This window comes from Hippocampus bargibanti, linkage group LG09, assembly GCF_051943395.1.
Source record: "Hippocampus bargibanti isolate YZ-2025 linkage group LG09, ASM5194339v1, whole genome shotgun sequence".
In the NCBI taxonomy this organism is placed as follows: domain Eukaryota; kingdom Metazoa; phylum Chordata; class Actinopteri; order Syngnathiformes; family Syngnathidae; genus Hippocampus; species Hippocampus bargibanti.
Window position 1 is genome coordinate 7,403,179 of NC_142742.1, and position 26,533 is coordinate 7,429,711.

The 26,533-nt window shown below is 42.0% G+C and overlaps 1 protein-coding gene and 1 pseudogene across 1 annotated transcript; both read left to right on the top strand.

The window, feature by feature from the left end:
* Positions 1 to 17,417: 17,417 nt before the first annotated feature.
* Positions 17,418 to 20,834, top strand: cyp1c1 (cytochrome P450, family 1, subfamily C, polypeptide 1). The gene has a single exon (XM_089004692.1). It carries the CDS (start codon positions 17,558 to 17,560, stop codon positions 19,133 to 19,135), a length of 1,578 nt encoding a protein of 525 aa, XP_088860818.1. The 5' UTR covers positions 17,418 to 17,557; the 3' UTR covers positions 19,136 to 20,834.
* A 759-nt stretch (positions 20,835 to 21,593) lies between these two features.
* On the top strand, positions 21,594 to 24,882 carry LOC148893505 (cytochrome P450 1B1 pseudogene; annotated as a pseudogene).
* Positions 24,883 to 26,533: the final 1,651 nt, after the last annotated feature.

The window sequence follows — 26,533 nt, forward strand, 5'->3', positions numbered from 1 at the left end:
TGTGTGAAGCTGTTGTTTCGTGTCATTCTTAGCAATCTTCACTCACAATACAATACGGGATATTTGGCAGGAGACATGAACGTTAGCGTGAGCCTTTTGCGGATTACATCAGTGGGAACAAGCGCAAGTTCTTCCCAGTGATCATCATGTTCCCCCTTTTTTTTTTTTGGCTGGACCAAATGGGGCAGTACACCCGGACTGACCTGTTTGTGAATGTGTCACTCCTCAAAAGTAGATAAAGTGGACCTTGTTTCCGTTTCGACCAGACACGGAGATCACACCTTCAAATCGTCTGCCGTGTCGCAAACAAAAAAACTTTCCGATCCAAACACGGTTTACCTCTTGCAACACCTCCGCTCTATGAGATGACCCCTCGGTGAGCATTGTGAACAGAAATGTGCCTTTCACACGGGCGGGCGGCCAAAGCAAATAAACCAGGGCCGTGCCAGCTAATGAGGGCACGAACGGGGTCAGATGGTGGTCCTGCAAGAAGGTGCCAGGAGTGACAGAGCTGAAGGGGAGGGGGGGGGGGACATTGGTCACGCAAAGAAAACAAGCCCCGGAAACAAGAACAATCCAGCCTTCTCACGCAGGGGCCCAGACACGTCTTGTCATTCGGCGGTCGCCCCTAGAGAGCCAACTAACAGCCAACGAATGTGTAAGGTATCAGTCGTACAGGAGTTGTCCATCGATGAAAAGGTTTCTTCAGCTGTCATCTGTACTTCTTTGAAGGTATCGGATGTTTCGCTCCTCATCCGAAAAGCTTCGTCAGTTAACTAAAATTGTGCTGGTAACTCTGGCCCTATAGATATCCCTAATGTCCAGTGGTGGCGGTGCCAGACCTCTGCCTTGATAAGTCCCTGCTCTAAGGTTGGGGGGGAGCAGAGTACTATTACCTGAAGCTAATCTGATTCCTACTTTTGGCCTGTCTATGTTCTATGACTGACCCTTATTGCCCCATTTGCTCTGGTATCATCTCATCAGCATGACTAAGCCTACATGGTAACGTCTGTTGAAACCATGATCTAAATTGAACCTCAAACCACCATGTCGATTTAGTGAAGGGTTTTGCTGTTTTACAAAAATCTTTTACAAAAAGCTTCTTTTACTCCCCTTACAAACCATCTATTTGCTTTAGCTAAAGCTACAGCTAAAGAAAATAGTACATAAAGTCATAGAACATAAACAGACAGGACAAAAGAAGTAATCGGACTAGCTTCAGGTAATAGCCCCCACTCCCCCCAACCTTACAACAGGGACCTATCAAAGCAGATGGTCTGGAATTAGGGTTATATATGGGGTCAGAGCCACCAGCACAATTTTAGTTCGTTGACGAAGCTTTTCGGATGAGGAGCGAAACGTCCGACACCTTCAAAGAAGTACAGATGACGGCTGAAGAAACCTTTTTATCGACAACCGACGTAGCTAATAAAACACGATGGAATGGCCATTTTGTCTTCATCCTCAGTTGACCTTTAAGTCAAGTTGTGCTTTCAAAAGTGACCTAACGTTAAATGTGCTGTTTTTCCCTCAAGGGAAATTGATTTAACATGTTTCAGTGATTTCCAAGCACCGCGTCGCCGCACGCGAAGCCTGCCGTGCAAAATGTCATTTCGCTGTCTGCTCTGAAAATGTTTTATTTAACTTCCAACAGTGGCTTCTTTGTTCACATATCTATGGCGGTGGCCTCTGGTAATATGGAGAACCATTATATGGACTTTATACTTGTTGGCAGAAGGGTGACCTTTTGACTTTCAGACAACAGTAGTACATTTTTGTCTTTGATTGAACAAGTCAATTTGGGAGCACAAATGGAGACATGCCATGATGAGGTTTTTGTTTATGTAGAAAATATGAAGGAAGTCTAACTTCCCTTCCTTGAACTTAATTACTGTTAAAACAGATTCCAAAGCGGCAGACAAGTACAGTGACACCATGGCTTACAAACTTAATTGGTTTCCAGACAGAGTGTGTAAGGCGAAAGGTGTGTATCCCAAAAATTAATTTCCCATAGGAAACCATTAAAATGAGAATAATCCGTTCCCAGGTGCCCAGAAAACACCATTTTCTACGTTATAGTTTTCTAAGCCTTAAAACTACACAAAATATCACGTCACATCTGGAACGCCCTTGACCGAGAAAGCGACACAGAATGAAACTTCTGAAAACTTCGTGTTGATGGTGAAATTAGAAGGAAAACACAAACAAAGCGATGGTGAATCGTTGTGTGTTGCACCAAGACTACTATTTGATACTAGTTGACACAAATTCCTAGCAGACAAATCAGCCCATTTCCAACAGAGCTTGGGCGCCATCTTGTGCATTTTCTGGAACGCTACATTGGAATCCTGACGGCTCGAATTGATCCGGAAGGACTTCTTTAATCGATTGCAAACATTTATGTTTTCCTCTTCAGAACTATTTGAATCATATAATTGGATGAGTAACAAGAAAGCATCTTCTCCGAATCTGAAGCCATTGTTTTGATTCTCGAGCAAGGCAAGACGTCCTGGCGTGACGTCACGAACAAGGGGGCGGGACCTTCTGAAACTCGGCACCTCCGAGGTCATTTTGAAGTAGTTTTGGGACAATTTAACTCATTTTTATTGGTTTTATTGGTTTTGCATTTGACTAAAAATATCAGCCTGCATATTTTGGGTATTCTAGATACTATAAAGCGTTTTTCTGATGTCAGTTAGGAAACAAAAAAATGGTGTCGGTTGTTCTTTAAATACGAAAACACACATCTGGAAGCAGCACAACAGGGGAAAAGCAATGAAACGAAGCTGAATGACAATTTGGGAATTATTTAATAAAAATTCATGGACAAAATATAATTCACATTAGTCTGTGATTCAGATATTTGTAGGCCAGCAGAGAAGGCCTTGCAAGCCCTGACGGCCCTCCACTGACTAAATTCAAACCTTCATATGTCATCATCCGATTTGAATTACTGATAAATGAACCCGTACGAGTTAACAATCTTGAATACCGAATCCTTGGATTTGCACCAAAATAAAATGTTTTGGTTTCAATCATGCCCCTTGGATAATTTTTCCTGGAGCACTTTTTACATAATTCTACTCAAAAGCAAACACACAGTGATTAAAAAAAAAGATGTACATGTCGGATAAGTTCACCAGGAACCTGGTAGACTCAAATAAATTCTATTAATAAGGATAAAACCCTGTTTACATGTCTCGTCTGACACCGTTTCCCTTCTGAGAACAGACTTCCACTTGTGCAAGACAGCTAACGCGCTGTTTATGTTTGCGCGAGCAAGCAGGAAAAAAAAGAAATGCGGCGTGAGGCTGCTTAATGGGAATAGGATGAATGATGAGGTGAATAAGTCATCCTTCCAGTAGACCAGACAAGCGCTTCAGCCAAGCACTTTTGCAAGAGTGCTGAATATGCACGATCGACTGTTATATATACACACGCATTGTAAATACACTTTGGAGCCACTGCCACATTCCAAATATGCACTTTAATGATTTCCCTTCTCATTGTCTCATTGTAACCATCTGCTAGCGTTTAAAACGTTTTTGGCGCGCTCATCAACTCTGTTGAAAAGTTGACTTTTTGTTGTTGTTGTTGTTTTCGTACGGTTTCAGTTTTGTGCTTATAGTTCTTCTATTTTAGGAACCGGAGCATCTGCTAAGGAGCTGGATGTTTTCAGCAAAAGAGTCATTCCATCAAGCAGATGAATAATAACAGTGTGATCCTTGGTGATGAGACATCTTACACGGCCTTTTGTCCTCCATTATACTCCATCAGTGTGATGTGTCATATTTGCTATCAGGTGACTGATGAGGGGAGGCTCTGATTACTTTGATGGGAAACGTTAGCACCTCCTTGTTAGCATAAGGAATCTTTTTGTACACTGTCTCGCGTTATTTTCACATTTTAACAGTGGTGGACCATCAGGGCCTGTAAAGTCTACTTTGCTGGCCTAAAAATATCTGTATCACAGACTAATGTCAATTCTATTTTGTCTTTTTAAATATATATTTTTTTGTCTTATTAAATAATTCCAAATTGTCTTCCAGCTTCCTTTCACTACTTTTCTCCTGTTGTGCTGCTTCCAGATGTGTTTCAAATTTAAGCATTTAACCAATCATATTTCAACCATCATTTGTTACCAGGGTCAGAAATCTACCCTGGACGCTTTCACAATCAGTTCCGCAGGCCTTGGTGCATAAAAATCAATGTCGATAAAACTGTTGCTTAAACCAATCAGGGTTTGAGATGGCAATCCAAGGCCTGCTGGAAGGCGCTGTAAAACATCAGTGTTTTCGCAAACTATGATTGGCTAGTCACATGAATGGCTAATCACTAGCCAATCATAGTATTACAAGCCGCTAGTGATAAAAGCATACTGGCCAGAGGTAGCACACTGCATCTGTAGCGAGCTGCATAGGCAAATATATTAATTTGGTTGCTGATTTACTGTTAAAGCCATTTTCAAGACGGACTTTTCAAGAATAGTTGGACATCATTAAGAAAGGTGGGACACCTCCGAAGCTAGCAAAAATAGCAATCGCAATTTTATGTGGTTATCATGATTCCACATGTTCATAGTAAAAATTCAAACAGTTTAATGACACTATTTCTTAAGTTTCTTCAAGGTACAAATTGAATGGCTCCCTCTAGTGGGCGTGTAGTAAATCACACCACACTCGCAGCTGTGGATTGATTCAGATGTAGCACTACTGAAGGCCTAGGAGTGACATGTGCGGCAGTATTGATAACATCAGGATGGATTGTCCGCACTCTGAATTTTATTTTCTCAACAGAGGCCAATGCAAAGCGACATAATGAGAATTGCCCTGGATGGCATCTGAAAAGCACCAGATGGGGTATCAAGAGTAGACATAAGCACTTCATTTTATAGATTGCGGCGTGGCGTAAGAAATACATTGAAACCTCGGCTTATGAATGCTTTAGCTCACAAATTTTTCGCCATCCGAAAATTACATTTGCGAGAATACAGTAAAGTCTCGTTATATCGATATCGGATATATCGATAGTCCCGGTTATATCGATACTATTTCTATGCACGCACGGAGAAAATTACATGCAAACAGGGTCTGATATATCGATCGTCCCGGTTATATCGATATTTTTCTGACTCCCTTGAATATCGATATAAAGAGACTTTACTGTATAATCTTGGTATACAAAGTAGTTTTCGGCGGACGAACCAAGCCACACAGTGCACGGTGGGTGGCGGACTAGTTTTCCGTAGATGAACACCAAACCACATGGTGATACAGCGCCATGGTGGCTATTTTGTGTAGTTTTAAAGGACAACCGACGTCTCTGGACAAGTTGTGTCCATAATTTGTAAAATGGCTTCAAATGACTTCTACTGAGCGTATTTTACAAAGATTTCACAGCATATAGCTATATTTTACGCTTTAAGACTGGCGCTGAATATTCAGGAAGTCTTGTTTTTGAGTTGGTGACAAGTCCGTACGTGACGTCACTGAAGGAACGCCCCTGACCATAAAAAAGACACATTGTCAACGTTTTTTGCTGTACTTGTTTGGTCTGAAAACCTCGTGTTGCACCAAAAAGCCGGCAGAAGAGGGCGACCAAGCTCCATGGAAGGAATTTATCATCCTGCGGAAACGGGCTGATTAATTCCTCACAAGAGCTTGGATGCCATTTTCTGCCTCTTTTTGGGTGATACATTTCCCCCCAATGTTGCCTCAAAATGGCACAGAATAAATTCTTTAATCGATTGCAAACATGTATGTTTTCCTCTTCAGAACTATTTGAATCATATTCATAACTGGATGTGTAACAAGAAAGCATATTCTCCTAATCTGAAGCCATTGTTTTGATTCTCCAGCAATGCAAGACGTCTTGGCGTGACGTCACGAACTGGGGGTGGGACTTTCTGAAAATGTCCAATTCGCAGTTCAATTTTTTGCAGATTTTGGACACTTTAAGTCATTTTTATTGGTGTTTTGCATTTGAATAAAAATATCATACTGCGTGTTTTGGGTATTTTAGATTCTGTAAAACGTTTTTCTGATGTCAAGAAACAAGAAAGTGACGTCGGTTGTCCTTTAAGGCTTATTAGAAAATTAAATTTTATGGGGACCTGGGAACAGATTATTCTAATTTTTAATGGTTTCTTATGGGAAATAAATGTTTGGCAGACGAACTTTTCACCTTACACTTTCTGGGAACCAATTAAGTTCGTAAGCCGAGGTATCACTGTATTTGTTTTGACTCAAAAAGCACTTTAGTCAAAATTGCTTTCAGACAAATCCCAACGGCATATGTAATACACCAACAATAGCTGTGAAACTTTGCTCTAAAGCACCGAGGACCGTGCATGAACTCTGCCCTCAGTGCACCGCAATCGAACTTGCGGCAGTACCATACACTCATCTGTAGAATTGGAGCATCAAAAGCGGGGGAGGGTGGAGGGTGAGGGGGTATAACGTGACCGCACGCTGACCCGGCGTCATTTTCAGGACACTAAAATTCACAGAGCTGCTCATGCAGAACACATGGAGGTGCAAAAGAGAGAGAATCACGGAACTTTATCCGCCCAATTACACAATGAGGAGAGCGACCGGCTGCTCGTATCCATACTGCACGGAACACTCGGTGCGACCGAGGTTGAACCACTGGCCTCTGCCTCCCCACCTGCCGAGCCTTGCACAGACACGGACAAAAGGAGCTCATCAATGAGTAAAGAAAGAAAGAAGAAAAGATAAATGTCCTGTTTTATAACAAAGACGGACGATCTAGTTCATCACAATAAACTGCAGCGAAACAAACAAGTCGTAGCAAAACAACATTAGCATGCAATGGGTTTAAAAAAAAAGCAGTCTCGTCGACTCAGTGGGGTGCATTGTCATACAGTGATACCTCGGTTTACGAACCCCTTGGCTTACGAATTTTTCGGACTTTACGAATGTTAAATTTATGAAAATGTTACCTTGGCATACAAACTGTTTTTCGGGATACACACCGAGCTGCCACAATGAGTGATGTGTCGTCCGCGAACGAGCCCGTTCTCCTAAAAGAAAATGGCAGCCGGCTTGTTTTGGTCCTCTATTCCTCGTCACCAGTCGTCGGTTAAAGCCACGTGATTGGTCAAGAACGCAGCAGTGAGGAAAGGTGGTTTAAACATTAAAGAGACAGGCAGACGACAGAGAGAAAGTGACAAACTGGATAGAAAAAAATTGGACTGGTTTCAACTTTAATAGTTCAAAGGCAGAGTGTAGACTGCAAGGTTAAAATTCCCATCAATCAGGCCCCACAAATAACCCGCACTAGCCATCAGTTCAATTTGAAACGAAAAGACAAGCAAGGGAACCAGCTATTAATGATGTTTCTAGTGTGTCTGCTTGCATCTGTTGCTGTTGCAATATCACAACTTCCAAGATGTACAACCCAGAGCTCCTTGAGCCACTTAATGCAAAAAGCTATTCATTCCATGAAGCCATCAACGACCATCACAAAGGTAAATATAACGACTTTATTATACAGTATAGTTTATTTCTTTCATTATAATAACATTTGCCATTTATTATACACAAAAGAAGGTATATTTTGTGTAGTTTTAAGGCTTAGAAAATTAGAAAGTAGGAAATTATGTTTAATGGGGACCTGGGAACGGATTATTCTCATTTTAATGGTTTCCTATGGGAAATTCATTTTTGGGATACACACTTTTCACCTTACACACTCTGTCTGGGAACCAATTAAGTTTGTAAGCCAATGTATCACTGTATCAGGTAACAGGTTATCATTATTGATAGAAGTCCAAGATGGCGCCCGAGTAGGCTCTCACGGTCCCTGCTCTTTTGTCAATTTGTGTTGTTGTGCGTCGTGTGCACTGGATTGGATTAGCCTTTATTAGTCCCGCAGTGGAGAAATTTACATTTCACAGCAGCGGATGCGGATTGTTTTGCAGCATTTTTTGCCACGACATTAATCAAGGAGGAGACTGTGCTGAGCGGTTGCACCTATTCTGCAGTACGAATATGCCAGCACTGTTTTAGACTGGGAGGAATATCAGTGCCATTTGACTGTCATCAATTTTTGGACAGCTGGGGCGAGTGTGCTTTTTTTGCGCCTGTAATGCGCAGCATTTTCACAGCCTCGCTTTGTTCAGTGGAAAGGTTGGTGCAGTTGGACAGTTTGTGGCTGGATGGATGCATGGCTTGCAGAGCATGCGTATGAGAAACAGCCGCGGTTTGGAATTGAAGCGGATTCACGTGGGACAGAAAATGTGAGACAATCCACTTTTGTCAAAGGATGCTACAGCTTTGTGTTTGCTTTCAACATTTAGCTTGCAGTAGATGTGCACACTTCACAATGACGTCCCTGATCCATTGGTGAAAAGGACGCTTTGATCCTGTCATCTTTCATCGAGAAGTGCTTCATGCAAGAGAGGGTGCAGAATGTGCTTCAGATTGAATGACTGTCTATGTCTTTGTGTTGTGTCACATTATTTGTTCTTTTTGTTGTTGTTTTGACGTCAAGATGGCACCGCAAGAGTGGCTGTCTCTACAGTAGGTCCTATATTTTGTTTTTCTATTTCTTCCTTTCCTCTTACTTTCATTACTTTGCTGCTGTGAAATGTAAATTTCTCTATTGCGAGACGAATAAAGGTTAATCCAATCCAAAGGGCACCAGATTATAAAGCGCACCTTCAATGAATGACGCATTTTAAACCTTTTTCCATATATTGCGCACTAGATTAAGGCACTTGGTCATCTTAAAAAAAAAGGCTTTTAGGTGTGCCTTATAGTGCGGAAAATACGGTACATGTAGGTCAGAATAATGTTAATATTGTAAATTATTTGTTGTTATTTTTGTTATTTTGTTTTTGACTTCAAGATGGCGCCTCGAGAGTGGCTGCCTTTACAGTAGCTCTTGTATTTTGTTTTTCTACTTCTTCCTTTCCTTCCATAACTTTGTGTCACATTGTTTGTATTTTGTTATTTTGTATTTTTTGTTTGTTTTTGACTTCAAGATGGCGCCACGAGAATGACTGCCTTTACAGCAGCTCCTGTATTGTTTTATTTTTCTACTTCTTCCTTTCCTTTACTCTTCCTTCCATAACATTGTGTCACATTCTTTGTTTTAGTTTTTTTTTACTTCAAGATGGCGCTGCGAGAGTGGCCGCGTTTACAGCAGCTCCTGTATTTTATTTTTCTACTTCTTCCTCTCCTTTTCTCTTGCTTCCATAACTTTGTCACATTCTGTTATTTTTTTGTGTTTTTGACTTCAAGATGGCGCTGCGAGAGTGGCTGCCTTTACAGCAGCTCCTGTATTTTGTTTTTCTACTTCTTCCTCTCCTTTTCTCTTGCTTCCATAACTTTGTCACATTCTGTTATTTTTTTTGTTTTTGACTTCAAGATGGCGCTGCGAGAGTGGCTGCCTTTACAGCAGCTCCTGTATTTTGTTTTTGCTGCTGTGAAATGTAAATTTCTCCACTGTGAGACAAATAAAGGCTCATCTCATCTAATCCAATCTAAAATTGAAGTAATGAAAGTTATGTACTCTCCCAATGTGGGGGAGAATAGGTCTAAAACACTTTTTCAGAATCCCATCATGATTATTGAGGGATTTATGATGATTTGGTACTTCTAGGTGGAGCAATTGTGATTTCATTTGGATATACAGGAGGTGAAATACCACCCCAAAGTGTCCTAAAAGTGCCTTCTGAGGTACTCACAGATTCAGGGGTTATCTGGAAGTTGTCCCCCCTTACTCCCCCCCCCCCTCGTATTCTCTCCCTCTTCTCATTTTAATCTCTCATTAAAGCGTTGCGCCCCCAATCCTCCACGCAAGCCCCCCGCCCCCCGGGTAGCCGGAGTTCAGTGGCCGAGGTCCGCGCACGCCAGGCCGGCGCGGCACGCAATCCCATCCCCGCCCGGGCTCCCCAAGCACGCAAAAAAACTCGGCAGCATTACAAGGAAATATCTCTAGACCGTACATAATACAAGCAATGAGGTTCTATCACGCAGCTTGTTTGCACCAGAGGTGAAAAATAGTCCAAGAAGTTCAAATGTGCTTAGAAATATTGGAATTCAACGTTTTAGTTCCTATTTAACAACAAAACCAGAATTTAATGGTCTCTTTGTGTGATGTTGAAAAAAAAAATGTTTACTATGTGAAAACCTCGCTCAATGAGATATGGACTTCAAGCGCGATTTATTAAAATGATTTCCATATTTGATATTCTCTCGTCATTTCAGATGTCATTTTTTGCTCCCAAGATTTCGGTTCAGCAAGTATCAAATGATTCATCTGTATGTGTTTGTTTTTCTTTTGAGTTTTTGTGGTTTGCTAAAAGAAGGGGGGTGGGGGGTAATATCACCAAAGAAGATATTGTGGGAGAAAATATAAATAAAAGAAGTCACGCAAAAAGCAGATATTCAAAGCAGCGACATTCCAGCATAGCCATTTGTGTCCTCACTAGCAATCAAAATTAGTAGCTTTCTTTTGTGTGTGAAGTCTTGTTTTTGAGTTTGTGACGATACCTACGTCACGGTAGGTATGGTCACTGACCGAGAAAGCTACACACAATGCATTTTGGGTACTTTGGTATGAAAACTTTGTGTTGATCCGCGTTGATGGCGAAATTAGAAGGAAAACACATAAATAACGCAATGGTGAATCGTTGTGTGTTGACCCAAGACTACTATTTGATACTCGCTGACACAAATTCCCAGCAGACAAACTAGCCCATTTCCAAACGGAGCGGCATCTTGTGCATTTTCTGGGACGCTACATTGGAGTACTGACGGCTCGAATTGATACGAAATGACTCCTTTAATCGATTGCAAACATTTATGCTTTCCTCTTCAGAACTATTTGAATCATATTCATAACTGGATGAGTAACAAGAAAGCATCTTCTCCTAATCTGAACTCCGTGAGCCCATTGTTTTGTTTCTTGAGCAAGGCAAGACGACCTGTGGTGAACTGAGGGCGGCACTTTCTGAAAATCCCCAGTTTCGAGCTGATTTGTGGCAGTTTTTTGACACTTTAAGTCATTTTTATTGGTGTTTTGCATTTGACTAAAAATATCAGCCTGCATGTTTTGGATATTTTAGAAAACGTTTTTCTGATGTCAGTTAGGAAACAAAAAATGGTGTCGGTTGTCCATTAAGGTTTATATAAGTATATTTAAGGCTTGTATAAGTAACCTGTATTGGTTTATACTGAAAAAAAAACATTTAATTACATATATGCTCTATAAAGATATGTACATGTACAACTGGAGAGAATACTACATATGTTACGACAAAAATATCCATTTGTACCGTTGTTCGTAACTCGAATGTTCGGAAGTAGGCGAGCGTCTGTAAATGCCACTTATGAAAAACAACCAACACCTGGGCACCTGCAGGCAGGGCCCGACAGTGCCACTCGTTGGTGACAAACCGAAACGTGACAGTGGAAAAATGGACACACAAGGAGAATCATGCCCTGGCATGCACGTTTTTAAAACCAAGTTCTATTTCTTTGGAAGCCCTCGTAAAAGCGATATTTGGAAGGGTTGTGCAGATCTCAAATCATTCCCGACATTTTCCAAAAAAGCTTCCCTCCCTTGGTCATGGTTGGGTTATTTATTTATTTGTTTGTTTTTTGGTGTTTCGTGAGTGTGTGTTGGGGGGGTCACAAATGAAATAAATATTTCACCATCACCAGATTGGATTTACTGTTTGTTTTTTTATTTGTTCCAAATGACTCAAAAGATCTCGGTGACAATCTTATATCAGGTTGTGTGTAACGCTGCATGCAAACGATCACGACTGATCACTGGGTGGCAAAGGTTGATCACGCTTCAATTCCAAATTCAGAATTTATTAGGCAAGGGGGTAGGTTGCAAATTCCGTCATTGTGGGACTATTAAATGCTTTCTGATTCTGAGGTTTAAAGGACAACCGACAACATTTTTTTTGTTTCCTAACTGACATCAGAAAAACGTTTTATAGCATCTCAAATACCCAAAACATGCAGGCTGATATTTTTTGTCAAATGCAAAACACCAATAAAAATGAGTTAAAGTGTCCCAAAACTACTTCAAAATAACCTCGGAGATGCCAGGATGTCTTTGCTTTGCTCTAGAATCAAAACAATGGCTTCAGATTCGGAGAAGATGCTTTCTTGTTCCTCATCCAGTTATGAATATGATTCAAATGAAGAGGAAAGCATAAATGTTTGCAATTGATTAAAGAAGTCCTCCCATATCAATTCGAGCCATCAGGACTCCAATGTAGCGTCCCAGAAAATGTACAAGATGGCGCCCAAGCTCCGTTGGAAATGGGCTGATTTGTCTGCTGGGAATTTGTGTCAACTAGTATCAAATAGTCGTCGTGGTGCAACACACAATGATTCACCATTGCGTTATGTGTTTTCCTTCTAATTTCGCCATCAACACGGATCAACACGAATGTTTTCAGACCAAACAAAGTACCCAAAAATGCATTGCGTGTCGCTTTCTCGGTCAGGGGCGTTCCAGACGTGACGTCACATCAGGCATCGTCATCAACTCAAAAACAAGACTTCCTGAATATTCAGCGCGAGTCTTAAAACATAAAATATAGCTATATGGGGTGGAATCTTTGTAAAATACGCTCAGTAGAAGTCATTTGAAGTAAGGGCACAGTCCATTAAAAAAATATATATATAACACGGAAAGTCCCATTCCAACTGCAGAAGAATATAATCTGACATTCTTTCAACCCAAATATTTAACATTTTAAATTTGCAAGACTGGCACGTGGGACTAACCACAAGCCTTGAAACTTGCAGGGGGTCCTCCCCTTTGCTCCTTTGTAACAAAATACGACCTCCATTCCATTTTAGATCACTTTGAACGCGTTTTCACACGAACAAAAAATCATGTCTGACATGGAACATTTTTCCCCAGTTCACTTAGATTGTGGTCTGGCATATGAAGACAAACGGGACCACGTCCAGGCACAAGTGGCCAGTGGTTACATCCCAGGTTGTCTGCGTAGGTGCTTGCCCGCAGGAGGTTGTTGTTGTGTTTAGAGCTTTTTTTTTTAGTCTCGGCTCAACATTAACCTCTCTAAATTCATTCAATGCCAGCCGATGTGCAAAGACGTGTCCAGTCCAGTGCCAGGGTTTTTGTCATTTTCACTGATATTGCAGGACCCACAGAATATTGAGTTTTGGCACTACATAAACAATCAATACAGCATTAAAAACCATAGACTCTCTTCTTTCATCAGAAAAAAAGCTAATTCCTAAATTATATGGATGTGGAGTTATATGAGCTTGAAATGGGGGCAGCTGTCCAAAATACAATGCAATACATATATATAGATTTGGTTTACATAGCATTTTAACAACAGCAGAAGCTGGAACAAAGCGCTAACATGGACCAAAGGGAAATGCTGCCCCCTCGTGGAAGGGAAAAACATTGCCAGAGGTCTGACCAGTGGTTTATCTGAACCTCCCCTGCAAGAAAAACCAAAACCCAAACAAACTCGGGAATGGTGCTCCATGTCATATTTTCAATTCCTGAATAAATTCGGGAACGGCAGTGAATAAGTTTAAAAAAAAAAAAGTTTGCCAATCTTGGTCACCCAAAAATCGGGTCAATTTGGCTTGTTGACAGAGTCCAATTTTCTGAGTTACCATATTTTCCAGTGTACAAGGTGCACCCACAAGCTTTCATTTTCTTCAAAAGATGACCCTGAGATTTATAATCTGAGTTATCTGATCTTGAAATGGGGGTTGCTGTATAAAAGCCAAATGCTGCCTCCTCGTGGAATGGAAAAAAAAAAAACATTGCCAGAGGTCTGACTAGCGCTTTATCAGCGCTAAATTCAGGAATGGTAGTGAATTTGTTAAAAATTGAAACAATAAATGAAATTAAAAAGTCCTGCCATCTTCCCAAAGTCTCTGTTGGACCACAAGCTTTCTTCTCACTGCTGCCTCCTGCTGCTTTCCGATCCCCCCTGAAAAAAAACCCCTTTCACTCGCTCCCTTCCTCCCCGTTGGTGCTGTGCGTGACAGTAGCTCACTGCAAAAGTGGAAATGAGACTAGTAAACAATGATTAACTCCAGAGGCCTGAGCAGTCTGTGTCTGCCATTGGTTTTGTCTCCACGCAAACCATGGCTTTGGCGAGAGTCAACACCGGGTCAGGGGTGGGACAACGGGGCCACCCCCCCTCAGGTTACAAGAGGTAATCGCAGGCAAACACAGTCGACACACGCGAAATGCACATGACACCCGCCCGTACCGTGACCGCCATTATACCTCCCCCCCCCATCCCGCCTCCCTCCTACATCCCAAGCAACACCCGACCAACCCCTTCCTCAGTCACAAATCTGCTTCAAATTAGCATGATGGGGATGCAAGTGGCCACATGTGTGCAAGGAGCAGACTGACGTGGGGGGTTTGCAATGTGGAAGTGGGGGGGGGGGGATTCTCCCTGATAGGTCTGTGTAGGCTCTCAGTCGTACAGGAGTGGTCCATCGATGAAAAGGTTTTTTTCAGCCGTCATCTGTACTTCTTTGAAGGTCTCGGATGTTTCGCTCCTCATCCGAAGAGCTTCGTCAGCGAACTAAAATTGTGCTGGTAGCTCTTGGCTTATTTTTCCCTAATGTTCAGGGGTTGTGGTGCCAGACCTCTGCCTTGATAGGAAGGTTGGGAGGAGCAGAGGACAATTACCTGAAGCTAATCTGCTTACTTCTTTTGTCCTGTCTAATTATGTACTATAACTGGCCTGGATTGCCCCATTCGCTCTGGTATCACTTCATCGGCAGGACTAAGCCTATGTGGTAACGATCTAAGAAGTTTGTTGTAAGCACGATCAAAATTGAACCTCAAACCACCATGGCGATTTAGTGAAGGGTTTTGCTGTTTTACAAAACATGGTTCTTTTACTCCCCTTTAAAACCATCTATTTTCTTTTGCTACAGCTAAAGCTACAGCTAAAGCTAATAGAACATAAAGTCATAGAACATCAACAGACAGGACAAAATAAGTAATCAGATTAGCTTCAGGGCATAGTCGACTGCTCCCCCAACCTTAGAGCAGGGACCTTTTCATTATGTTTGTTAAAGTCATTATAAGTGCCTTGCACGCTGGGTCCGAGAGGACGGTAATTTCATGTGTGCTGTATGTCATGTATATTAGCATATTTGACAATAAAGTTGACTTTTACCTATCAGAGCAAAGGTCTGGCACCGCAGCCCCTGGACATTAGGGATATATATATATATATATATATATATATATATATATATATATATATATATATATATATAGTAAAGTCTCGTTATATCGATATTGGTTATATCGATAGTCCCGCTTATTACGATACTATTTCTATGCACGCACGGAGAAAATTACATGCGCGCAGGGTCGGATATATCGATAGTCCCGGTTATATCGATATTTTTCGGACTCCCTAGAATATCGATATAACGAGACTTTACTGTATATATATATATATATATATATATATATATATATATATATATATATATATATATATAAAACGCCAGAGCTACCAGCACAATTTTAGTTCGTTGACGAAGCTTTTCGGATGAGGAGCAAACCGCCCGACACCTTCAAAGAAGTACAGATGACAGTCTTAAGAAACCTTTTCATCGATCTCCCCGATAGGAATCGTCATCCCCAATGAAATGTATTCAAAGACATTGGCAGTGTCTTTGGTTAGCCCACGAAGCTTCGGATCTTACCCGTGCCAGATTTCTACAGACAAACAGCTTCCAGGCTTGGAAACCAGCGCAACGCCACATTTATAATTGCTCTCTTCTGAACATCAAAGAGGAAAACATTGCACTAAAGTTTTATTTGAATATGAAATGCAGTTTTTCAACACACATTAAAAAAAAAAGCAGGTACTTCCCAGACCCCCCCCCCCCCCCAAAAAAAAAAGCACATTTTAAACAGGCATCGGCAATGTTACTTGATCACTACTGTATTATTTGGTGTTCAAGGTGCACCGGAGTATAAGGCGCAACCCCAACGAATGGTGTATTTTCAAACTTTTTACATATATAAGGTGCATCAGAATATAAGGTGCATGTTCAATGCTTGGAAACAACAATTCAAAGTATAATACATAATTAATCCGGTGTATAAGGTGCACTTTAAATGAATGACAAAAGTTTTAATAATAATCAGAATGTATAATGTATAATTTTCTGGTATATAAGGCGCACCATAATATAAGGCGCAACCCCAATGCATGGTGTATTTTCAAACTTTTTCCATATATAAGGCGCACCAGAGTACAAGGTGCACCTTAAATGAATGAAAATCTATAAAAATACAATATATAATTTTCTGGTGTATAAGGCGGGCACCCCCATTGAATAGTGTCTTATTTTTTTCCATATATAAGGGGCACCAGAGTATAAGGTGCACCATAAATGAATGAAAATGAATAAACATATAATATATACATTTCTGGTGTATAAGGATCATCAGAGTATAAGGGGCACCCCCAATGAATGGTGTATTTTTAAACATTTTCCATATATAAGGCACACCGGAGTATAAAGGCGCACCTTCAATGAATTAAAAAACGAATAAAAATATAATATATAATTTTACAGTGTATAAGGCACACTGGAGTATAAGGCGCGCCCCCAATGAATGGTGTATTTTCAAACGTTTTCCATATATAAGGCATGCTGGAGTATAAGGCGCACCTTCCATGCATGAAAAAAAATCCAAAAATTATATATGTTTTCCAAATATAAGGCACACCACATTATAAGGCGCTACAATATTACTTCTTCTACCGGGGAAAATGGAGTTGCTGGCCGCTGACAGTAGTTGCGATACCTGTTGTGGCTCAATATTACTCCACATATAAGGCGCAGAGTCATCTTTTTGGTACGCCTTATATACCGGAAAATACACTAACTTGAACTACAGCCCCATTCAAACAGCAGCAAGCACATACACACAGTCCTCCAAGTCTATACTTCACCTGCAATGAGTCACTCATCCACATTACAGTTTCACTTCAATCACAAACCAAGAGTGAAACAAACCCTTGCTCTCAAGTGACAAAATAAAAAAAATAAAAAAAGATGGAATTAAAAAGGAATGTTAAAAGAGTTACACGGGAAACGGGGTGTAAACGTTGCCAGTCCTCCATTTAAGTGAAACAAAATCATTCACCAGGTACAGAGTCTTTCCTGCTCCTTTTTTTTCTGAACCGCGCTCGCTAAACGAAAGGACGCTCGCCCTCGAGAGCGCTCCGCGTCTGGGAGACAATGAAGCGTGGGGTCTGCAGGACTTCACAATGGGAGGAGTGTGACATCCTTGCCGAGCCCTGCCCACTAACGGCAAAATATATAAGGTGGAGCCGGGACAGGCAGCTATTCAAACCTTAAAATCATCTCCTGAAATAATAACAAAATATAATTTTTTTTTGCCTCACTTGGGGTAAACCCACTGGTGTTTCATGAATTGGACGATTAATTTTTACTTTATAATTAATTGTAATTAATTCTTTTCTAAATAAGTTTTAAGTCTCTTTTTCGAACCGACGATGGCGGTGGACCCAGACTTTGCTGTGAAGAGCAGTAGCATCATGCGAGAGTGGGGTGGCCAAGTCCAGCCGGCTCTGGTTGCATCTTTTATCTTTCTCTTCTGCCTGGAAGCCTGCCTCTGGTTCCGAAACCTGAGGCTCAAGCGAAGACTCCCGGGACCCTTCGCCTGGCCCGTGGTGGGCAACGCTATGCAGCTGGGCCAGATGCCTCACATCACCTTCGCCAAACTGGCTAAGAAATACGGTAACGTGTACCAGATAAGACTGGGCTGCAGTGACATCGTAGTCCTGAACGGAGAGAGGGCCATCCGTCAGGCTTTGATCCAGCACAGCAGGGAGTTTGCCGGCAGGCCGAACTTTCTCTCCTTCCAGATGATCTCAGGAGGAAGAAGCCTGACATTTACTAACTACAGCAAAGAGTGGAAAGCGCATCGGAAAATCGCTCAGTCCAGCCTGAGAGCTTTCTCCTCTGCAAACAGTCAGACCAAAAAAGCCTTTGAGTTGCACGTCACGGCTGAAGCGCTAGAACTGGTGCGAGTCTTTTTGAGACACAGCGCGGACGGACAATATTTCGACCCGTCCCGCGAGCTGACGGTCGCCGCCGCCAACGTTTTGTGCGCTCTTTGCTTCGGGAGGCGATACGGGCACGACGATGTGGAGTTCAGGACCATGTTGACCAGGTTGGACAAGTTTGGAGAAACGGTCGGAGCGGGAAGCCTGGTTGACGTGATGCCCTGGCTCCAATCCTTCCCCAACCCGGTCCGCAGTATCTACGAAAACTTCAAGAATCTCAACGAGGAGTTCTTCACCTACGTGAAAGATAAAATGGCGCAGCACAGAGAGTCCTTTGATCCAGACGTGACCCGCGATGTGAGCGACGCCATCATCAACGTGATCGAGCACGGAAAAGAAAGCGGGTTGACCAAAGAGTTCGTGGAAGCCACGGTGACCGATCTGATTGGAGCCGGTCAGGACACGGTCTCCACCGTCATGCAGTGGATTATGCTCCTTCTGGTCAAATATCCCGAGGAGCAGGCAAAGCTGCACGACCTTCTCGATAAAGTGGTAGGTCCGGACAGACTGCCCTCAACCGAGGACCGTGGCGGCTTGGCATACCTGGACGCCTTCATCTACGAGACCATGCGCTTCACCAGCTTCGTCCCCATCACCATCCCCCATTCCACCACCTCGGACGTCACCATCGAAAATCTCAACATCCCCAAAGACACGGTGGTCTTCATCAACCAGTGGTCCGTCAACCACGACCCCTTGAAATGGAAAGACCCGCATATCTTCAACCCTGCGCGCTTCCTTGGTGAAAATGGAATCTTGGATAAGGATGCCATCAACAGCGTGATGATTTTTTCCATCGGGAAAAGGCGTTGCATCGGCGACCAGATCGCCAAGGTGGAAGTGTTTTTGTTCACCGCGCTTTTACTCCACCAGTGCAGTTTAGGGAGCGACCCCTCGCAGCCCATCACCCAGGATTGCTCCTACGGGCTCTCGTTAAAACCACTCAGGTACTGCGTCACCGCCAAGCTCAGAGGAAAGTTGCTTGGTTTACTTTCCCCACCGTGAACTGCGTGCAGTCGGCAACGTGACTCAAGGCCAGCAAAGACATCTGCACACTTCCTCAACGGTGACGTTTTAACAGTGCATACTAGCATACCTCCATAGAGAATATACCTATTTAACCTATTTAAACATGCAGTGGGAGTGTGGGGGTGTCAAAATGGTCGACTTTAAGCCAGTGGACTTTTTGCATTGAGGCAAGAGGTTTAAAAAAAGTTCTCAAAATGTTCTATGCATTATTAAGAGTTTATGATTATTATTGTTATTATTATTATCATTTGCATGAATATGTAGGACATGCACGGGGGCATTTACGACCCTTTAACGTCTATTTAAACCAAGGGTGTCAGACTCATTTTTGGCCCAGGGCCACATTGTGGTTACGGTATCCTCTCGGGGGCTGTAGAATATTTCATCCCCTCCACATATTTCATACAGAGTGCACAACAAATTAATAAATAACTAGTTTTCAAAATTGAAATAAAATATAATGACTGTTCTTGTGGTTTACATGGGACAATTGGAAATATTAATTTGGACTTTAGTAAGCATGATGGCAATTAACGTGCTTGATTTGCTTTCACGGGCCGAATAAAATGATGTGGCGGGCCAGATTGGGCCCCTGGGCCTTGACTTTGACACTTGTGGTTGAAAATAATTTTCTATTAAATGCTCGCGAATGTTCACAGTCACCTGTTTTCTTCACTGTTCAGTCATGATATCGAAGAATATATTTAACCTTTGTGCTTTGATAACGTGTTTTTTTTAAATATAAGGTCTGGGTAAATATGGAAATGTAAGGAGAAACGTAAACCGCCTACTATCACATATCCAAAGTCCGGCCCGGTCAATTTTCATTCGGCCCAAAGCCTCTGTCATAAAATCAATACATGTGGAATGAATACATTGGGCCGTCGTGCTGTTACCTGCATATGCTAAGTGCTTCCATCTAGAGGCTCTATTAGGAACAGCAAATTGGGATATGAGCAATTGACTGAATGAGCACCTCAATTTTCTAAAATGGCGACAAACAACAAAGGAGGAAAAGTGGACTGTCAATGTCAATTCAATTTTGATATCCATGTTTCAAATTCACCGAAACACATGCTTAAAATTGCTAAAATGAACCTAAGAAAGCAAATTTGAAACACAGAATGGCTAAACGGAAATGTATTTAAATGAATTGCTGATATATGTGATGAACGTCTGCCAAGATTGGCCCCCGCTAACATTTTTAACACACAAAATCTGGCCCCCTTTGCAAAAATGCGCACCCACCTACCCCAATCTACTGTATTCATAAAGCACGTGAAGACATCAGACCGATAGGGATGATCGAAGGGGGGCAAAAAAAAAGTGAAAAGGAAGTCTTTCATCAACCTCCAGGAAACGAAAATCCGCGCAAACGTTTGTCTCACCAGCGTTCCCTACCCAAGCGCTGTCTGCCAAACATCGCTCTCACCAATACGCAGCACAGATGTGCGCCATGTTTCTTTTCTTTTTTTCCCCCATGAGGCATTATGTGTTTGTTTACAAAGTTTTCAAAGTCACACGGATGTTCCCGCATCGTCTTTAGGCCTGCACGCTCCTGGCGGGTCAATCTTTTGCATCCAGCTACTAAGGTGGGGGCTATGTGTGACAGAAAATAAATAAATTGTACCTGAAATGAATGCTGATCGTGATAATAAAGAAATTGTGAACATTTTCTGTGTCTGTCTTTCATTTTGTGTTATTCTTTGTCATGAGATAAAATCCCACAGTCACACTATTATGTCGGCCTTACTATCAAAACATGTGGCAAGAAATAGATGCCACCATTGTCTATTTGTTTGTCATTAGTCTTTTTTTTAAGTCAATGAAACGTTGATTTGTCGCTACGCATAAAAATGACTTTTAAAGTCTTTCATTTTGTTGCACAAGCACTCACATGCACACATGTTCGAGTTTTGTGTACCCCAGTCGGATTGAAATTGTGACCATCGCATTACGTGAGGTCAGGAAATAGCATTTATACTTTTGAATGCCAAGTCAACTTTCAAACCCTCGACATGTCACAGAAACCTCATCTCCTCTGCCTGATAAATGTTTTGGGGAATAATCAATAAAAAGTTTGAAGGAGAGGCGGTTATCGTCAAAAACTAAGCAACCTGACTAGCATAGTGAGTGTATTTATACAGTCTTAAATTTTGGTCGAAAATTGGCTCCCTTTGCAACACGTGTCTTGCTCAGTCCCATAAATCGCAAATTTCTCATTGAGGTAACGTATATCTCGCTTTGCAGTCAATCTACAAGGGATGCTGCTGGCAGAAGGCCGAAGTGGGACGAAGGTCTGCAAAGTGTGGTCAAAAAGGGAGGAGAGTAACCCTTAAAAAAATAAAAATCAAAGTCGAGGATCCCTCCCACCATAGCGATACATATAAGAGAAAGCTTGAATCCGTTTCCTTCTCAAGTGGTCATCTGAAGACGAGCCGCACCACAGCTAACTCATCAACTTTATCCTGATCTTGTCCCAAACTCCAATGGAGGCTGCAAGTCCTGCCTTTTGTCAATCTAATCAACGAATGAGACCTAGGATGTGACTCTACTAACTAAAGGAGACCCTTTTTAGTCGTAACCGAGCTGTCTTTTCTTTGGACGCAGAGGACGGACAGACAACACAGGATAAGATGACTCAGGCAGACACCGAGTTGACAGTGAAGGGAAGCAGCGTTGCTCGAGAGTTGAGTGGACAGCTCCAACCTGCGTTGGTTGCAACTTTGTTTTTTCTTGTCTGCCTGGAGGTCGGCCTATGGGTGAGGAAGCTGAGGCGCAAAAGAAAACTGCCGGGACCCTTCGCCTGGCCCATCGTAGGCAACGCGATGCAGCTGGGACAAATGCCCCACATCACCTTCGCCAAACGAGCTAAAAAATACGGCAACGTGTATCAGATAAAACTGGGTTGCAGCGACGTCGTAGTACTGAACGGTGACAGGGCCATCCGCCAAGCTCTGATTCAGCACAGCAAGGAATTTGCCGGCAGACCAAACTTTCTGTCTTTTCAATACGTGGCGGGGGGGAAGAGTATGACTTTCACCAGTTACAGCAAAGAATGGAAGGAGCACAGGAAAATTGCTCAATCCACCATCCGAGCCTTCTCGTCAGCCGACAGCCAAACCAAAAAAGCCTTCGAGGGCCAAATTGCGGCAGAAGCTATAGAACTGGTTGAGAAGTTCCTGAAACTAGGAGCTCAGGGTCATTATTTCAACCCATCTCATGAGTTGACGGTAGCCGCCGCGAATGTGATTTGTGCCCTGTGTTTCGGAAAACGGTACGGGCACGACGATGCCGAGTTTCGAGCCTTGTTACAGCGGGTAAACGACTTTGGACAGACCGTCGGAGCTGGCAGCTTGGTCGATGTGATGCCATGGCTTCAGTCTTTCCCAAATCCCATCCGCAGTGTTTTCAGCAACTTCAAAGACCTGAACAAGGAGTTTTTCAAGTTTGTTCAAGGTAAGGTGGAAGACCACAGAAAGACCTTTGATCCGCAGGTAACCCGAGATATGAGCGATGCTATCATCAGTGTCATTGAGGAGACGACGAGGGAAAAGGGACTTGTCAAGGACTACACTGAGGGGACGGTAGCAGATCTAATTGGTGCAGGTCTGGATACCGTTTCCGCCGCTCTCGACTGGATACTTCTCCTTCTGGTTAAACACCCTGACATTCAAATGACGCTCCAGCAGCTGGTGGACAAGGTGGTGGGGCCAAACAGGCTTCCGTCTGTGGAGGACAGAGGTCGCCTGGCCGATCTAGATGCCTTCATCTACGAAACAATGCGATTCAGCAGTTTTGTGCCCGTCACCATTCCTCACTCTACCACTTCGGATGTTACGATTGAGGGTCTTTACATTCCAAAAGACACAGTGGTCTTTATCAATCAGTGGTCCATCAATCACGATCCTCTCAAGTGGAATCGCCCAGAGATCTTTGACCCCTCACGGTTCCTGGATGAAAACGGATCCCTAGACAAGGATCTCACCAATAACGTCATGATCTTCTCAGCGGGGAAAAGACGTTGCGTCGGTGACCAGATCGCCAAAGTGGAGATCTTTTTGTTCTTTGCGATCCTTCTCCAAAAATGTCACTTTGAGAAATGTCCCAATGAAGACCTGTCACTAAATTGCACCTACGGTTTAACGCTGAGGCCGTTGGATTTCAAAATCACTGCCAAGCCCAGGCAAGAGAGACTTTAAAAGTAGATAATTTTTAAAGAAAGTATAGGCTGACATTGTTTATTATTTGTTTGTTTGTTTGTTTGTTTTTCAATGTCAAAAAGTCCGAGCCTGTATATTGTTTGCATCTTTAAGTACAGTGATACCTCGGTTTATGAACGCCTTGGCTTAGGAACTTTTCGATTTACAAACGTTACACTTATGAAACTTTTACCTTGGCATACAAACTTTACCTTGGCATACAAACTTTTTCTGTACACGGAGCTGCCTCAATGAGTGATGTGTCGTTGGCGAACGAGCCCGTTCTTTTAAAACAAATGGCAGCAGACTATTTTTGTCCTCTATTCCCTGCCCCCAGTCGTCGGTTAAAGCCACGTGATTGGTCAAGAACGCAGCAGTGAGGAGGGTGGTTTAAACATTAAACAGACGCCGGTGAGAGTTTCAACTTTGATAGTTCGAAGGTGGAGTGTAGACTGCAAGGTTAAAATATCCCATCAATCAGGCTCCACAAAAACCCGCACAAGCCATCTGTACACTTGATGCAAAAAGCTATCAACCCAGCCAAACAGAACACAATTGATGAGGAACTAGATAAAATTATCACAGAGAAAGCACCTAGAAGGGATCATTCCTCAAGATGTTGAAAGAAGAAGGTTACGTTCCACATCAAGTGTTTAATGCTGACGAAACCGGCCACACCATTCCATCAAGCCATCAACGGCCATCACAAAGGTAAATAAAACGACATTATTATACCGTACAGTTTATTTCTTTAATTATACTGCCAAAGCACATTTATTATATGTAAAATAAGGTATATTTTGTGTAGTTTTAAGGCTTAGAAAATTAGAAAGTAGAAAATTATGTTTTATGGGGACCTGGGAACGGATTATTCTCATTTTAATGGTTTCCTATAGGAAATTAATTTTTGCGATACACACTTTTCACCTTACACACTGTCCGGGAACCAATTAAGTTCGTAAGCCAAGGTATCACTGTACTGCCTTCCTTGGTCACTTTATTAGCTACACTTGTGGATTAGAATGCATTGCAATGTGGTTTGGTCATCTAAAGGGATTTATTATTTCCCCACAGAACAATAATGAGATACTGTATTCGATAGAAGACGATGTTAACAATCTTTGAGTCATCTTAAATTTATGAAGATTATTTTCTTTACATTCTTTTCGATAATGTGAAGGTGTAGCTATTCGTGTGACCACGGTAATTGACAAACTATTGTGTTTCATTTTTACCTCTGGTACACTACAATTATGAAAGAGCATTTTAACCTGAGAAAACAACTTCATATCCTGTCTACGAACAGCAATTTGTTATCACAACCCTGACAAATATGTACTTTGGAGTGTGACTAAAAAAATACAAGTAAAATAAACATCTCCACTCAATTAGAAGTGAAAGTGTGGTGCAGTCGGTGAGTGGAGCCAGATTTTTTTTTTTAATCCTGCATGGTGCGTCAGTGAGGGCTGCCAGAATTAAAAAATGAAATAAAATCCTGCATGGTCAAAGAAGCTAATAATAGCAACTCATGACTGGTGTCTGTTGTTGTGAAAGATTAAGATGTTACTGGCCCGTGTCGCTCCTGCTGTGAGCCCTTAGTAAGCTGGCCATGACTCACTACATCAGCCACTTATTAATGTTTAACGCAGGTCTTCTATTGCATTTGTTTCTGTTGTCGTTGTGTTTTACAGTTAAGTGAGAGCAGACAAGTCTTTCTCATTTATCAATACAGTGAGTGTGATGTCCTTGGAAAGCAAAAAAAAAAGTTGAGTCATTGCGGTAAATGCTATAAGAAGGCAGTTTGAACAGTTTGACAAATGGAGGACAGGCAGTCCAATCCCAAAACTTTTTAAAAAGTACGAAATCAATTTCAGGTTGTGTGACAAGTTGTGTACCGTCTACCTTTTATTGGCTACCATCAGTCAGGGCGATTTGGTCATGATGACAATTTTATTCAGTACTGTAGAAAGAAAATGACTTTTGGCTGAAATCAGATCTGTTTTAATCAATGATTAATTTAAATGTATCTATAAAATAGCTTGGCCTGAATTACGTATACTTTTTTTCCTCAACGGAATGCATTCAAAAAAATCCAGACAAGCATGCCATTTCCTGCTTTTGTTTAGGGGGGGACTTGAAGGTGACACTGCATTATAGCACTTTCCCAATTTTTCCCAAATAACATTTTCAACATGGCCACCGCATAAGAAGTTATTTTTGATGAGCAAGACACTGACGGCTTTCATTTCATGCAATAAGAAGAAAGGAGCTTCGGTGCGGAGAGCCGATGCGTATGTGGATCTGCCGCGGCTTGGAATTGAAGCGGATTTACGTGGGACAGGAGATGTGAGACAATCTCTTTTAGTCAATTAATACTACATCTTCATTTTTGCTTTCAACATTTAGCTTGGAGCAGATGTGCATACATATTGATTTGTCTAGCGCTTCAACAATAGCTGAAGCTGTAACAAAGCGCTAATCAGAATCGTCCCACAATAGGGAAATTTGCAGTCCACAGCAACAATTTGAAAGGGGATGGGGTGGGGGGGGGGTGGTGAAAGCATAGGAAACAAGATATTTTAAGCATAACAAAATAAAATGTCAACTGTATACTGTGCAAATGTAAATGTGCAAAACCATTTGATAAAAAAAAACTACATAGTGCAAGTATCAAGAAAGGTATATTGATATATTGCATCAACCTATATTTACAAAAGGCAAATGCTGCCCCATTGTGGGAGGGAAAAACAATGCCAGAGGTCTGACAAACACTTTAGCGGCCCCCCACCGGAAGAAAAACCAAAACCCGAACAATTTCAGGAATGATGCTCCAGGTCATGCGTTTCAATCCTCGAATAAATTCGGAAATGGCAGTGAATGAATTAATGAATAAATTCAACCTCCTCACCCTGCGTGCTCCAAGAAGTGCCGCCCTGTGCGGCCGCACATTTTGCACACACACCGCAAGTGCTGAAGACCCCCCAATGAGAACAAGCGGCATGAAAAACGGATATTCTGATTCTGATTCTGATTCTGATTCTGATTCTGATATCATGTGATGTAATGTATGGATTATTTATGTCCTATTCTATTGGCAACATTTGTCTCCCATGTGAAAAAGAAAATAAGTCAATGAGCTGCGCTTAAACAAGAGAGTTTTCAAGCTCGCCAA